General features: G+C 34.2%; 1 protein-coding gene across 1 annotated transcript; it reads right to left on the reverse strand.

Annotated features, from left to right (window-relative positions):
* Nucleotides 1–6,383: 6,383 nt before the first annotated feature.
* On the reverse strand, nucleotides 6,384–10,435 carry LOC112519463 (cell division control protein 48 homolog D). The gene is made up of 7 exons (XM_025127594.1): nucleotides 10,345–10,435; nucleotides 10,056–10,221; nucleotides 8,839–9,067; nucleotides 7,701–8,761; nucleotides 7,332–7,613; nucleotides 6,891–7,250; nucleotides 6,384–6,822 (listed from the first exon to the last, which is right to left on the reverse strand). Exons 1-7 carry the CDS (start codon nucleotides 10,371–10,373, stop codon nucleotides 6,523–6,525), a joined length of 2,427 nt encoding a protein of 808 aa, XP_024983362.1. The 5' UTR covers nucleotides 10,374–10,435; the 3' UTR covers nucleotides 6,384–6,522.
* Between the last annotated feature and the right edge of the window lie 3,179 nt (nucleotides 10,436–13,614).

Below are 13,614 nucleotides of genomic sequence, written 5' to 3' on the forward strand. Positions count from 1 at the left end.
CCGTGCAAACCACTTTCATCTGTCGATTTCATTGTTTAATCTTGTGAAATTGTTTCATATAATACTTAATGAAACTGTTTCATGTATTTCTCTAACATTAATGAAACTGTTTCATGTATTTCTCTAAAATTAAAATAATTAAGATGATAATATCTATGATTAACACCCTCCACAATAAAAATGATTAATCAACCTCTCATAATTACAAAAAAATGAACAAAATGAAAAATTATGATTGGTTGAATGCGGTTTGCACGGTTTGTACAAATTGAGTGGTTTGCATTTGAACGCTCCCCTATATATATATATATATATATATATATATATATAGGGAAGGGTTCAAACGAGAACCCCTGTGATTTACGAGAACGCAAGAACAACCCAATAACCTCATATTGTGATAAAAAAATAAAATTAAAATTTAAAAAGATTTAAAAAAAATTAAAATTAAAAGGATAATAATGGAACATCAAATCTTTTAAACACGATCATTATTATCATTAGTCTTATCAAATCTTTTAAACGGTTACGAAATAGGTTAGGATTGTACTAGGTGTGATAATCATGTGATATGAGTGTCATAATCATGTGATAGGGGTGTGATAATCACCATTATACATCATTTGGGTTATCGTTTTGGTTGATAAGTTAAAAYTTTGGTGTAATCATGTGATAGGGGTGTGATACTTATGTGATAGAGGTGTGATAATCACCGTTATACATCAATTGGGTTAACGTTTTGGTTGATAAGTTAAAATTTTGGTGTCATCATGTGATTTGGGTGTGATAATCATGTGATAAGGGTGTGATAATCATGTGATAAGGGTGTGATAATCACTGTTATACATCACTTGGGTTATCGTTTTGATTGATAAGTTAAAATTTTGGTGTAATCATAAAATATGAGTGTGATAATCATATGATATGAGTGTGATACTTATGTGATAGAGGTGTGATATGAAGAAAAGATGTTAAATAATCATATGATATGAGTGTGATACTTATGTGATAGAGGTGTGATATGAAGAAAATATGTTAAGCCATGGAGATTATCATTTACGAAGGAGAAGAAGATAACTACCAAGAGAAAAACATGGAACGTGAAAAGATAATTATGGTTAATTAAAATAAAATAAAAATTATAAAAATTATTTAATTACATTATTGTCCTTATTAAATTATTTATATATAATAAAAGTTAATTTATTAATTAAAAAAGTTTGAAGTTATTGGGTTGTTCTCGCGTTCTCGTAAATCACATGGGTTCTCGTTTGAACCTTCACCTATATATATCGTCCCTCATTTTCACCACCCACGACCGTCGTCCTCCCTCTGTTGATGTCATGGAGGATTAGGGTTTTTATTTTGACTTGTATCAGTTTCTTGCCAATCGGAGTTCCTCAAGCATCAAATCGATGAAATGAAAATCATATGCAGTTCATATATATAGTTTTATTTTTAATTTGAAACAAGTGTGTGTGTGCGCGCATTAAATCGTGTTCATAGTCTTTATCTCTTCCATTAGCTAGATTGATCATTTAACTCTAAAATCATCAAAATGTCAATGATCACAACCCATAAAAAGCTAAAAAGAAGGAGACGATCATATATTACTGTACAAACTTTCAACAGTAATCATTCAATTTACATGTTCATAACCCTACTTTTGCTATAGGATATATATATATATATATATATATATATATATATAACTAAGATTTGAATGATCATCATTGAAAGAAAAGAAAAAGAAACCCTAATTAAGTATATACCCCTAAAGGGAAATATGAAAAAGACCCATGGAAAGTTTAAAGAAAATGATGAACGATTCTTGGGTCATCATTCTTTCTTAGTCAACTAGTTTTCTTATTCGTCACCATCACCCAAATAGAAAAAAGAGTTGTTCATTTCTGGGTGGTCACCGGCACTGGGAGGGATGTAGCCGGTGGTGGAGATTGGTGGGGAAAGGTGTTGATGGGTGGTGGCTTCGGTGGAGGTAGAGAACCCGGCGGGGATGGTGCCGGAACCTGTAGCAGCTATGATGGCTGGTTCAGACTCCTGGAGAAGCCACATCACGGTTTCACCGGGGCTTTTAAACTGCAACTGTTTCGTGAGTCTGAATATGTTGGTAGCACAGGGAATCGGCAGCCTCACACGTAACCCACGGCCGTTAACCTTGCTGTCCTTACGCTTCTTGCCGGTGGTGGTGGTGTTTGGAGGAGGAGGTGGTGGTGGTGGTGGTATGTAGAAGTTTGGTGTCTGGAAGGATGGTGCAAAAAGAGAATTAGAGTAGGTGGTGGATAGTGGTAGTGATGACGATATTTGTAACGGAGCAAACATAGTGGTCATAGGTGGTGGTGGTGGTGGTAGCGATATCTGTGAAGGAGTAAAGACGGTTGCTACGGATGATGGTGGTGGCGACGTCTGTGAATGAGCAAAGAAAGGTGATGGTGATGGTGGCGGTGGGGAGATCTGTGAAGGATGAAAGAAGGTGGTGGTCATTGGTGACGGTGGTGACATCTGTGGATTAAAGAGGGGTGGTGGTGGAGGAGGAGCAAGTGAGGGTGACAGTGGTGTAAATAGGTGGTTGTCTGTGGAGGGTGGTGGTGATAATAAGGAGGAGGGCGGTGGTTGTTCAAAGATTGGAGTGAGAGAGGGTGATTCAGATTCAAAGAATAGATCAAAATCCTCCATTTTCTTGAATTTGTTGGAGAGAAATTGAAGCTGGTTATGAAATTGGATGGAGGTTCATGTCACATATATATATATATATATATATGTATATATATATATATGTATATGTATATGTATGTTGATTGAATGAATGAGTTTAGAGACGTGAATTACATTCTATAGTCATTATGTATGATGTATGCAAATGCAACCACTTTACTCTTGAATTTGCATGAAATTATAAGTCAAACACTAAGGATTCAAACCAGAATATATTAATTTTAAGAAAATATAAAAGCATTTATGTATTATGTTCAGATACATTTAATACTGTATTTCATCACATATGATACTAAATCAAAGATGTAAACGACTTTTAACACAACCTAAGTTACAAGTCAAGTAAATGAATACGTGTTCTTAATTAAACTTTCACCTATAAAGATATATATAGTGAAATTAGTTTATTAACCATCGGATTCATGGTGATTATAGTTTTATAATTAATAGATTAATATTCATTTGAAAACTTATAAAATTGTGATAACCTTAAAAATCAGTGTTTCATGTGCTATCTCATATGACTTTTTTTTCATCAATGGCTTTGATTTAGTGTACAGATTAACATGTATTTGTTTTACAATCTGAACAACTTTTAGGTGTTTGTGAAACAAAAATTACAACTAAATTTTTTCACACTGTGAACCAAATATATGTTAATCGGTATACTAAATTTTAAACCGAACAATACCTTACGATAATAGTTCTCACGGTTATCACAATATAAAGGGTTCTCAAAGTATTTAGCTACAAATACACTAATAAAGACAACTTATCTATACTATATTATAAATCATTTGAAAAAAAACTCTTAAAAATGATTTTTTATGCACGAGTTACTGTTTATTGATGCATATTACTTAAAATTTAAGATTACAAGTAAATTGTGCATAAGTACAAAGTTTCATACTTGAATTCGTCTAACTAACTGCAGATAAATATCATCAAATATTGGATAAACATCTCATTTTAAATATAAAAAATCTAAAATATAATTAGGATAATCATTGAGTTTAAATAGAATACTTAATTGTTATCTTTATTAAATATTATTAAACCAAAATTAAATTACTTTGTCACGTTAAATCAATTTATAATAAAAAAAAATTAATTAAAAAAATACACAAAATAAGAACTTTTAAATAGTTAATTTGATATTAATATCGATATATTTTTTTCAAATTTTTATGATATTTTATTTAAAAATAAAAAACATTATCGTTTTCTCAAAATTACATAAAAACGTATTATATCGACATAGATAAAGAATAAAATGAAACATTGGAATCGAGATATGTCTCGATGCATTGCACGAGTATCCTTCTAGTTTATACATAATTGGCTGATTGATTGCCCAAGTATTCTTGTGTGTAATACGTGTCAGTTTTCAGTATACGTGATTTCATCAATTATACTACATTAATTATCTATACTATGTTATGGAACATTCTGATTTTACCTTTTTAAGTTTTTCTTTTCATGAATACATGTATTAATACATTACGTACAAATTAATAATACATATAAAATCTTTGAATTGTTATAATAAAATATCCGAATATAAAATAAGTATTAATACAACAAAACCACATAAATTTATATAATAAAGTTGGAAAAAAACGAAATAAAAATATCTTATGGTACATTAAAGGAGTACAATCCCTCGTTAAATTAAAAGATAATGTTTAGTGTAGCGTACATGCATGTTAAAGAATTACTCCTCGATCCCTTTGGACCTTCGTGGTCACAAAGGGGTTTTTATTACTCGTTGGATTCGAACATGAGACCACCAGACACTTTTGATCTTTGGAGCTCAAGTTTAAACCAATTGAACACCACCCTTATGGTTAAACAATTATTATTATTATCATCAATAACTTTGTATTTTATAGATCAATTAATTAATGGGTTTTCCAATTTTATTTAATAAAAATGAAGAGAATAGATTTAATGACATTTGATCATTTTATGCAATATCAAGAAATAACGTTTATTTAAGAATTAACTAGCTACACTCTGTTTATTACAAATATTTTCTTGTTATTTCTATTTTGTTACGAAATTGGTCACTCATCGTACCTGACATTAAATGTCTTCGACTAAGTGTCCTTCACGTGTTGACGTAATACACCTCATACGAGGACATTTTGGTCATTTTACTTTTTTTATTTATCGAATATTGTGATTTTGTTCCTTTTTCTACTCTCTTAATTAATGTGATCCATTTCTTAGCATATATTACTTGGGGGCTGTTTGACAGTTGCTGAATGATTTAGTGCAGAATAATTAAAAGGTCAGAATAGTTAAGAGGGTCAGAATTGTTAAGTGCAGAATGAAATAAAGTTGTTTGGTAATTGTTCTCTGAATGACAACAAATTACCATTTTAACCCTTAACAAATTTCAGAATTTTCCCCAACCAACTGGTTGTTGCCCAAATTTGGCTACTCAATAGTTACCATTGACTGCTTCTTCATGATAATGGAACTGCACATGAACATAAAATCATATCTGGGTGTGCTTTTCTTATCACAGTTCTTAACCCTCGATTTTATTTTTGGGTTCTATGATTTAATTTTGATTTCAATACAGAAGAGACTTTTTGTGGTTTTGATTTAGGGTTTCACTCACTTTTGGATTTGGGTTATGTTTTTCCTGGAATGAGACGTTACCGATTTCGTTGATGGGATCTAAGGATTGTCGCCGTCGGGAAGGAGATGTTATGGGATCTACCGATTTCGTCGCGCCGATGCCATTGCCGACTGTTAAAGAAATGGAGGTCAAAACAGAGGCGGGCCTAGGCGCCGATGCCATTCCAGAGATGGTGAAGACGATGATGGTCAAAATAGAGAGATTCTGGTGAAGGCGACGAAAAATGGAAAGGAACGGTAGAGAGAGTAGAGTAGATAGGGGCTGTTTGTCGGCCGGTTGTCGCCGGTGACGGAAAATGGCAACGAACAGGGGAGTGGGAAGGAGCAGTGGGTAGAGCCATTGTGTGTTGTTGTGGAGGGCAAGATGATGGGTTGATTCGTAAGTCTGCATCTGAGTGTATTTTGGTAGATTGAGGAGATGGAGATGGAGATGAAGAAGATGATCTGAGGAAGATTACCAGAAGAAAAAGCAGGAGGAAGAAGGTGCGTGAAGAGAGGGGTTGGGAAGAAGGGGTGGGAAGGGTAAACTTGGGAAAATAGAAGTCTGAATGGTTTAGTGACCCATTGGATGCAAAATGGTTAAGAGGGTTATGTAACCATTAAGAGGCTTAATTTTTTTTGCCAAACACTCCTTACCTCTTACCGATAAAGAGGTTGGCTCTTAATGTCACCATTAAGAGCCAAACAAACAGCCCCTTATTTTAGGTTATGTGAATACTTGGTACTCGGGCTGGTTTGAACAACCTAATTAAATTGTTGTGGGTTTCGAAAAGAAAATAGCGTTTGTTAACCTCTCCAAAAAATTAAACTAGGACTTACGTACATTGTTGTAGAAACTAGTCCACCGATAGCATCCCTTGTTTATCAAGGTTTCATGCTTTTTCAGCGGTAGAGGTTTCAGATCAAATTCCCTTCTGAAACGTAATTTATGGATGGGTGGGTATGAAATTAAAGGGTTCAGATCTCACATGATCCATCAACAATACGCATTAGGCTCTACGTCAGGAACAGATTGTTTAAATCTAACCATGCTCATAAAAAACAAGTTATCAAGTCGTATGAATTACAGAAAGACTTCAGAGAGTTTTTTAACCAGATGAGAAAGAAAAAGAGTGCCATCTGCGTGGGTATATACGATTATCAGTTGTACAGATCATCTTCATCGGCTGCACCTGCGGCCGCAGCAAAAGGGTCGGAACCACCAGCGGCCGCCCCTGCTCCGCTAGTCTCTGCAAACCTGAACTCAGAACCAAACCCTCTCGACTGTTGCAGTGTTTGAGCAAACGCCTGGTACTTCCTAATGTCGGCATCGCTCACACTCCTGCGTGCAAACTTCATCGATTCCTCAAAGTGTGCCGCCTTGATCTCCGCCACCTCATCCTCCATGTCCTCCTCCATAGCCTCCGGGTTTTCGCTTCTTCTCTTTTCCCTCTCGATATCCTGAAACCACATCCCAACATTAGTATCTTGTATCATAAGCTAGTGTTCAAGTGTCAAAGGGTGCTTACTTTCTCAATGTTCTCACGAATGGCGTACTTGCAGGCACGCTGGCAGATTTCCGTGATATCAGCACCACTGAATCCCTGGGTGTACTTGGCAAGGGCATTCAGATCTACGTCTTTGGCAACCGGAGATTTCCTCAAAGCCGATTTGAAGATTTGATAGCGGGATTCCTCATCAGGGAGAGGGATGTATATCAACTGATCAAGACGACCAGGCCTCAAAAGTGCAGGATCGATGATATCGGGCCTGTTAGTAGCACCGATGATGAATACAGTCTTTTTGGCCGACATACCGTCCATCTCGGTCAGAAGTTGATTCAGAACTCTGTCAGCTGCACCTCCAGCATCTCCCTGACTGCTCCCTCTCTGCACATAAAAACAGGCTAAGCCATCAAGAAACAAAAACGCTTGGTGGAACCGTTGAGTTTAAAGCAACAGAAAACAGACCTGGGTAGCGATGGAATCGAGTTCATCAAAAAACAGGACACAAGGAGCAGATCCACGGGCCTTGTCGAAAATCTCGCGAACATTAGCTTCACTCTCACCAAACCACATTGTAAGCAATTCAGGACCCTTGATGCTGATGAAATTGGCCTGGCATTCATTGGCAATAGCCTTGGCAAGAAGAGTTTTTCCACACCCTGGTGGACCATAGAAGAGAACCCCTTTAGAGGGTGACATACCAAACTTCTCGAATTTCTCTGGATGTTCGACCGGATATTGAACAGTCTGCACAATGGATTAATAGATATCTTATCAATAAGTAAAAATATAATATGACAAAGAATGGATATCAGGATCAGAATGTGCCCATACCTCCTGAAGTTCTCTTTTAACATTCTCAAGGCCTCCGATATCTTCCCAACTGACATTCGGTACTTCAACAACAGTCTCACGAAGCGCAGACGGGTTGCTTGTACCAAGGGCGGTCGAAAAGTGCTCATTTGAAACAGCCATGGAATTGAGAATCTCTGCATCAATGGACTCGTCTTCCAAATCAATCACATCCATTTTCTCTCGGATGCATTGGAGTGCAGCCTCGGTACACAAAGCTGCCAAATCAGCACCCACATATCCATGTGTCTCTTTCGAAATCTTTTCCAAGTCAACATCATCAGACAGTTTCATGTTCTTGGTATGGATACGAAGAACCTCAAGACGGCCAATTTCATCAGGCACACCAATATCGATTTCCCTGTCAAATCTACCAAATCTCCTAAGGGCAGGGTCAATGCTATTAGGACGGTTAGTGGCACCCATAACAATAACATGAGCTCGGGATTTCAGTCCGTCCATGAGAGTCAAAAGCTGTGAAACAATTCTCCTTTCAACTTCTCCATGTGTCTTCTCACGTTTAGGAGCAATTGAATCGATCTCATCAATAAAGATGATGGATGGAGCATTCTTCTCTGCTTCCTCAAACGCTTTCCTGAGATTGCTCTCACTTTCTCCGGCCAACTTTGACATGATTTCTGGACCATTGATACAGAAAAAGAACGCACCAGTTTCATTGGCAACTGCACGGGCTATTAAAGTCTTCCCAGATCCAGGAGGACCGTACAGCAGAATTCCCTTTGGTGGCTTAACCCCAATTGACTTAAAGAGTTGTGGGTGCCTTAATGGCAGCTCAACTAGCTCACGAATCTGTGCCATCTGTTTGCGAACACCACCAACATCATCATAACCAATCTCATCCAAACGATCCTCATCCTCCCTTCTCACGGGCTCACCTTCACAGAAGATCTCTGTATCAGGGGCAACTACACAATACTCTGGTGGATCAGTCTCAATAACCTTGAACTCTACACTTCTCATTCCTCCCCTTACAAGAAAGAAGTCACCCTTCCTCACTGGCCGGTATGCCTCCATGAAGTATGCTGCAAACAATGCAGATGGGATATCAGCACATAAACATGATCAAGGAACTCTAGAAATTCTAAATGAGCAAACTTACGTTTCAAGTAAGCATCAAAGAGATTCCCAGTAACGCCCTCAATTGTATCATCAACCGGGAGAATGTGAACACGCTTCCCATATTTAACATCAGCACATTGATGAACAGAGACCACATCACCAAGCCTAACCCTCAAGTTAGACCTGACAACCTTATTCATCCTAATCTTTGGTTCATCACAAGTGTCATCAGCAAGAGCGATACAGATTGTATCTTTCCTTTTCTTTCCCTGGGAATAGAAACACATACACCAAGAATCTCAATATCTAGTAGATGAAGCCTGTGATATCCAGAATATAGAAGGTCCCTTTCCCTTCCACCAGAGTATAATGGAGGTGGCAGGAATGTAGACTCTACTAACGTAAAAGTACTCGCAAGATTGATTAACCGATATAAGTTGAAACAGTCTTGGGGTTCATAGTATCCAACCATGGACTCAAAGATTGTCAAATTAAGGATGACCAATGATAAAGCTATCCATGACAAACCCAACTTTACCACATTCAAACAGACTTCTTTTATGAAAGTTGAAAATTAGTTGCTATTGGCAATAAAACCAGACCTATATCATATACAAAAACCCAAACTGTAACTGATATAGAAGCTCATTAGCACCCAATACTATGAACATTTATCAAAATCAAAACTATGATACTCCAAAGATCCACCCAATTTTGAATTGCACAAATGCTCCCTTGTTTTTCTCCAGTGTATTGTCCTTTATAAAGCATTTGGAAACTAATCAATACAGCGAAGAAAGACAAATTGTGCTAGCTTCTATGATGTTTCACCTCCTAGTTCGCAATGTATGAAATTTTCACCAGCAGATATGGGTACCAATGATATTTCTGAATAGACAGGGACGTAGAGGAATCAGTTATAATGGCAAAACCTATAAGCAAAAGCAACTTAATCTAGGGTCCGAATTGATCTTCCAACTAACGTGGAAACCTAATTTTACCAATCCAAATACATATTTCCAACTCCAAAGTAAACTTGGCACCTAATATTATGATCATATGATTAGATCGTGAAATATAACAAGTTCGCAGAGCCAAAACCCTTGATTGAAAAACCATATGCATAGTTACATACTAGTTTAAAACCCTAAATCAAAATAATCCCAATCAAGAGTCTAAAACAACAAATTCAGATTAATACAGTGAAGAAAGCATAATAATAATAACAATAATAACCAGAAGTACTCCGAAAAATACCTTGATCAAAATAGTGTCGCCTCTGAATAGCTGAAGCTTTTCCATAGTCTCAGGATGTAAGGCAACAACGGAGTTATCATCATTGATGGCTTCATCGACTACGAGCCTGTTCGCCGCCTTCTTCCGCTCCAGAATGGCGGTACTGAAGTCCCGCTTCGTCCCCTTGCTACAATTAGAGGTAAAACTTCAAAATCAAGATTCAAGAATGGAAGCGGCCATAGTCTGCTACTCATATATGATAGAATCATCAAAAGAAATAACAAGAAGTGTAGAAAAAAATGCGACTTACGAATCGGATGATTCAGGTTGATTACTCATGATGTTGAAGAAGATTGATTACTAGAAAAGGGAATTAGAATTGAGAATTTTGGGTAATGTGTGAGGGTTTGGGTATTCTGTGCATATATAGGGCGAAAGCACAGGAGTCCTTTCTTGTCAAGAAAGAAATGCTTTTTTCCTTTATTTACTCATTTAATGTTAATTTAATCCAAGATTAATAAATAAAATTCTCGTTAGGATTTGAATATTCACACAAATTTGATAATGTATATATTTATACTGTACCATAAATTATTTGATAAAAAATTTTAAAAATAATTTTTATATATGAAATATTGTGTACAAATGTATATATTACTTAAATTTAAGATTACAAGTAAATTGTATGTAAATACAACTTATTAAATCTTATTTTTGAATTTATAAAACTAACTGCAGATAAATATAATCAAATACAGGATAAACATTTCATTTTAAATATAAAAAATCTAATATACAATAAGGATGATTATTGAGTTCCAATAAAATCATTATCTTTAAAAAAATTATATTGTTAAGCCAAAAATAATTACTTAACTTAAATTAAATCATAATAAAAATTCAAATTAAAGAAATTGTACAAAAAAATGAGAACTTTTAGATAGTTAATTTGATATTATTATTGATATATTTTTTTAAAGTTTTATGATATCTTCAAATTTATTTTTATTCAAAACATTATCTTTTTCAAAACCACATAAACTGTTTTATACCAACAGAGGCAAAAAATAAAACGAAACTTTAAAATGAAGATATATCTCATTGTATTATGTGTGTACTCTTCTAGTTTTTTTAACTCACTTAGCATCTGAGGTTAGCGACTTGTCTAGTATTTTGACAAATGTCATGTTGCATCTTTTGCCAAATATTATTTATATCAGACTTTATACAAATTTTACCAAACAAACTTCGATTGGAAATTTAAATCAACCACATACATCATAATGAAAATCCATCTCCTTGGTGAACCCATTGTACCCTATCCGAGGACGAGGATTTCTCACAATATCAGGGACTAAAGACAGTGACGAGAATCCCTAAAAGTTAAAAATCAGGGATAGGGTCGGAGCCACGGTAACATGATCCCCGACCCCGTCTCTAATATATTATTTATAACAAATTAAATTTAGTATCTTTTAGATTTATAAATAGTATTTTAATATTTTCTTTTATAACTTGTTTTAATTTTTTACATTAAAAAATATGGGAGCCGAATTTTTTTGATTTATTTTATTTTGAAAATGATTATTTTGGGATTCTAGAAATGGTTCATAGATCTAGAATGTACCATATTTTGACGGTTAGCATAATACTATAAAAACGGCAATAAGCATTTCTAGAATGTTCCCATTGCCAAAATATTAAAAAGTTCCATTTTTGTCCCTGATGTTTATCAATTTCAATGGTTTTCATCCCTCAATTTTATTTTAACAGAATTATCCCTTATATTTGACATCTCGTAACGATTTTCGTCCCTCTTCTTAACGACCATTAACTTTTTTTCCTTATTGTGACCCCCCTTCCTCTGATACAACTAATGTTATAGCTTTTTGAATCTGTTGAACTGGAACACCCTCCCTTCTCCCTTATAATAGGCGAAGGTCATTTTTCTTCCCCTGTTGAAGTAGAACACCATACAACTGTGGCCCTTCTTCTTCCATAATTACTAGTGACCACAACAACGAATGAGAAACATCATTGGTTTTTTCCCTTGATGTTTGTTCGGATTCTACATATTTATCAACAGATTTTATTTAGATGACCCATTTTTTTACAAAATAAATTATATTATAGGGACTATATAAAAGGAGAACGATGAATCCAATTGTAAAATATGAAATGTTTGGGTTGGTTTTAAATGTAAATTTTAACTACGAATTGGAATTAAGAGAAATAAACAATGAACTTTCTTATTTGGAAGAAAAGGAAACACACATAGTTAGGTTATATATCTAATATCCATATATATATATATATATATATATATATATATATATAATTAAAATGACTAAAATACGTTTCATTTAATTGGATTTAACGGGAAAAAAATTAACGCTCGTTAGGAGGAGAGATGAAAATCGTCATTAGGTGTCAAACGTGAAGAACAAATCGATTAAAATATAATTGAGGGATGAAAACCGTTGAAATTAACAAACGCTAGGGACCAAAAGTAACCTTGGCAACCACTTGCATTTTAACTTATTTTGCACCCTTTCTCCACGTCTTAAAGGTCAATGATTCACATGTTTACATGCCTCATAGTGGTTGCGTATTTTATGATATGATATGATATAATGTAATATTTATATTAATTTTCTTCAATTAATTAATTTTTAATTTATATTGAAATCAAATATAATTATATAAAATGGTTAAAAATGTTTAAATTGATTTGCTTTATTTAAAAAGTCAATTATATTGAAATGAAGAAACGTTGTGTTAACTTAAAAAAGCAGAAAATACCCTTTTATTGATGCTATAGTCGGATCATCTGTAATGACTCTAGATTATTTGTAGTTACGACATAATTGTTCAATGTACATGAACTGATATGAAAACCAATAACTATCAAAAAAAGGTTGAATCATGATTTAAATGTATATTAATATGAAAAAAGGTTATCAGTCATAAAAATCTTAGGTTCTGTTTGTTTTAGATATTTGAATTTCATGCAGGGATTTGAATTTGGATTCAAATGGTTTTGAAATCATTTGTGTGTTTGGTTTGTAGAATTTGAAATAAAATTGGATTTCATTATTTATAAATAATTATGAAAATAATGAAAATTATATTTTTATTAATTGATTATTACAAAAGAAATGTTTTTAACATTTTTTATTAAGAGGGATCATGTATGTGATAAAAATAAAACTAATGCATCCTAAAAATCGTAAAAATAAAACTAATGTCTCATTGGTTTGAGTTTGACTCCAAAAGTCACAAGTACCAGGAGGTCCCAGATTCAAATTTAAAGAGGAATAAAAAAAAATTGTGGCCACGGAGGTTCAAATGTGGTAACTCCGGGCTATCTGCAAAGCAGGTGGTTGCTCTGGGATTAGTCGGCTCGTATGGCGGGTTGGATATCCAGGTTAGTAAAAAACATATCATTTCATTAACAAATAAATAATTGTTCACAAAAATAATTTTTAAATTATACAATTTCAAAGTTATCAAAATAAGTAAGATAAAATTATAATAGTAATGTTTATATACATAATAATAAATATAAATATAAATATTT

Source organism: Cynara cardunculus (assembly GCF_001531365.2).
Source record: "Cynara cardunculus var. scolymus isolate 2C chromosome LG 10, CcrdV1, whole genome shotgun sequence".
Lineage (NCBI taxonomy): Eukaryota > Viridiplantae > Streptophyta > Magnoliopsida > Asterales > Asteraceae > Cynara > Cynara cardunculus.

Excerpts from the sequence above, each read along its gene's own strand:
- LOC112519463 (XM_025127594.1), bottom strand. The coding sequence starts at position 10,373 with ATGAGTAATCAACCTGAATCATCCGATTC. Across the intron at positions 10,222-10,344 it reads CAACCTGAATCATCCGATTC|CAAGGGGACGAAGCGGGACT; the intron begins GTAAGTCGCATT and ends CTCTAATTGTAG. Across the intron at positions 6,823-6,890 it reads TTCGTGAGAACATTGAGAAA|GATATCGAGAGGGAAAAGAG; the intron begins GTAAGCACCCTT and ends ATGTGGTTTCAG.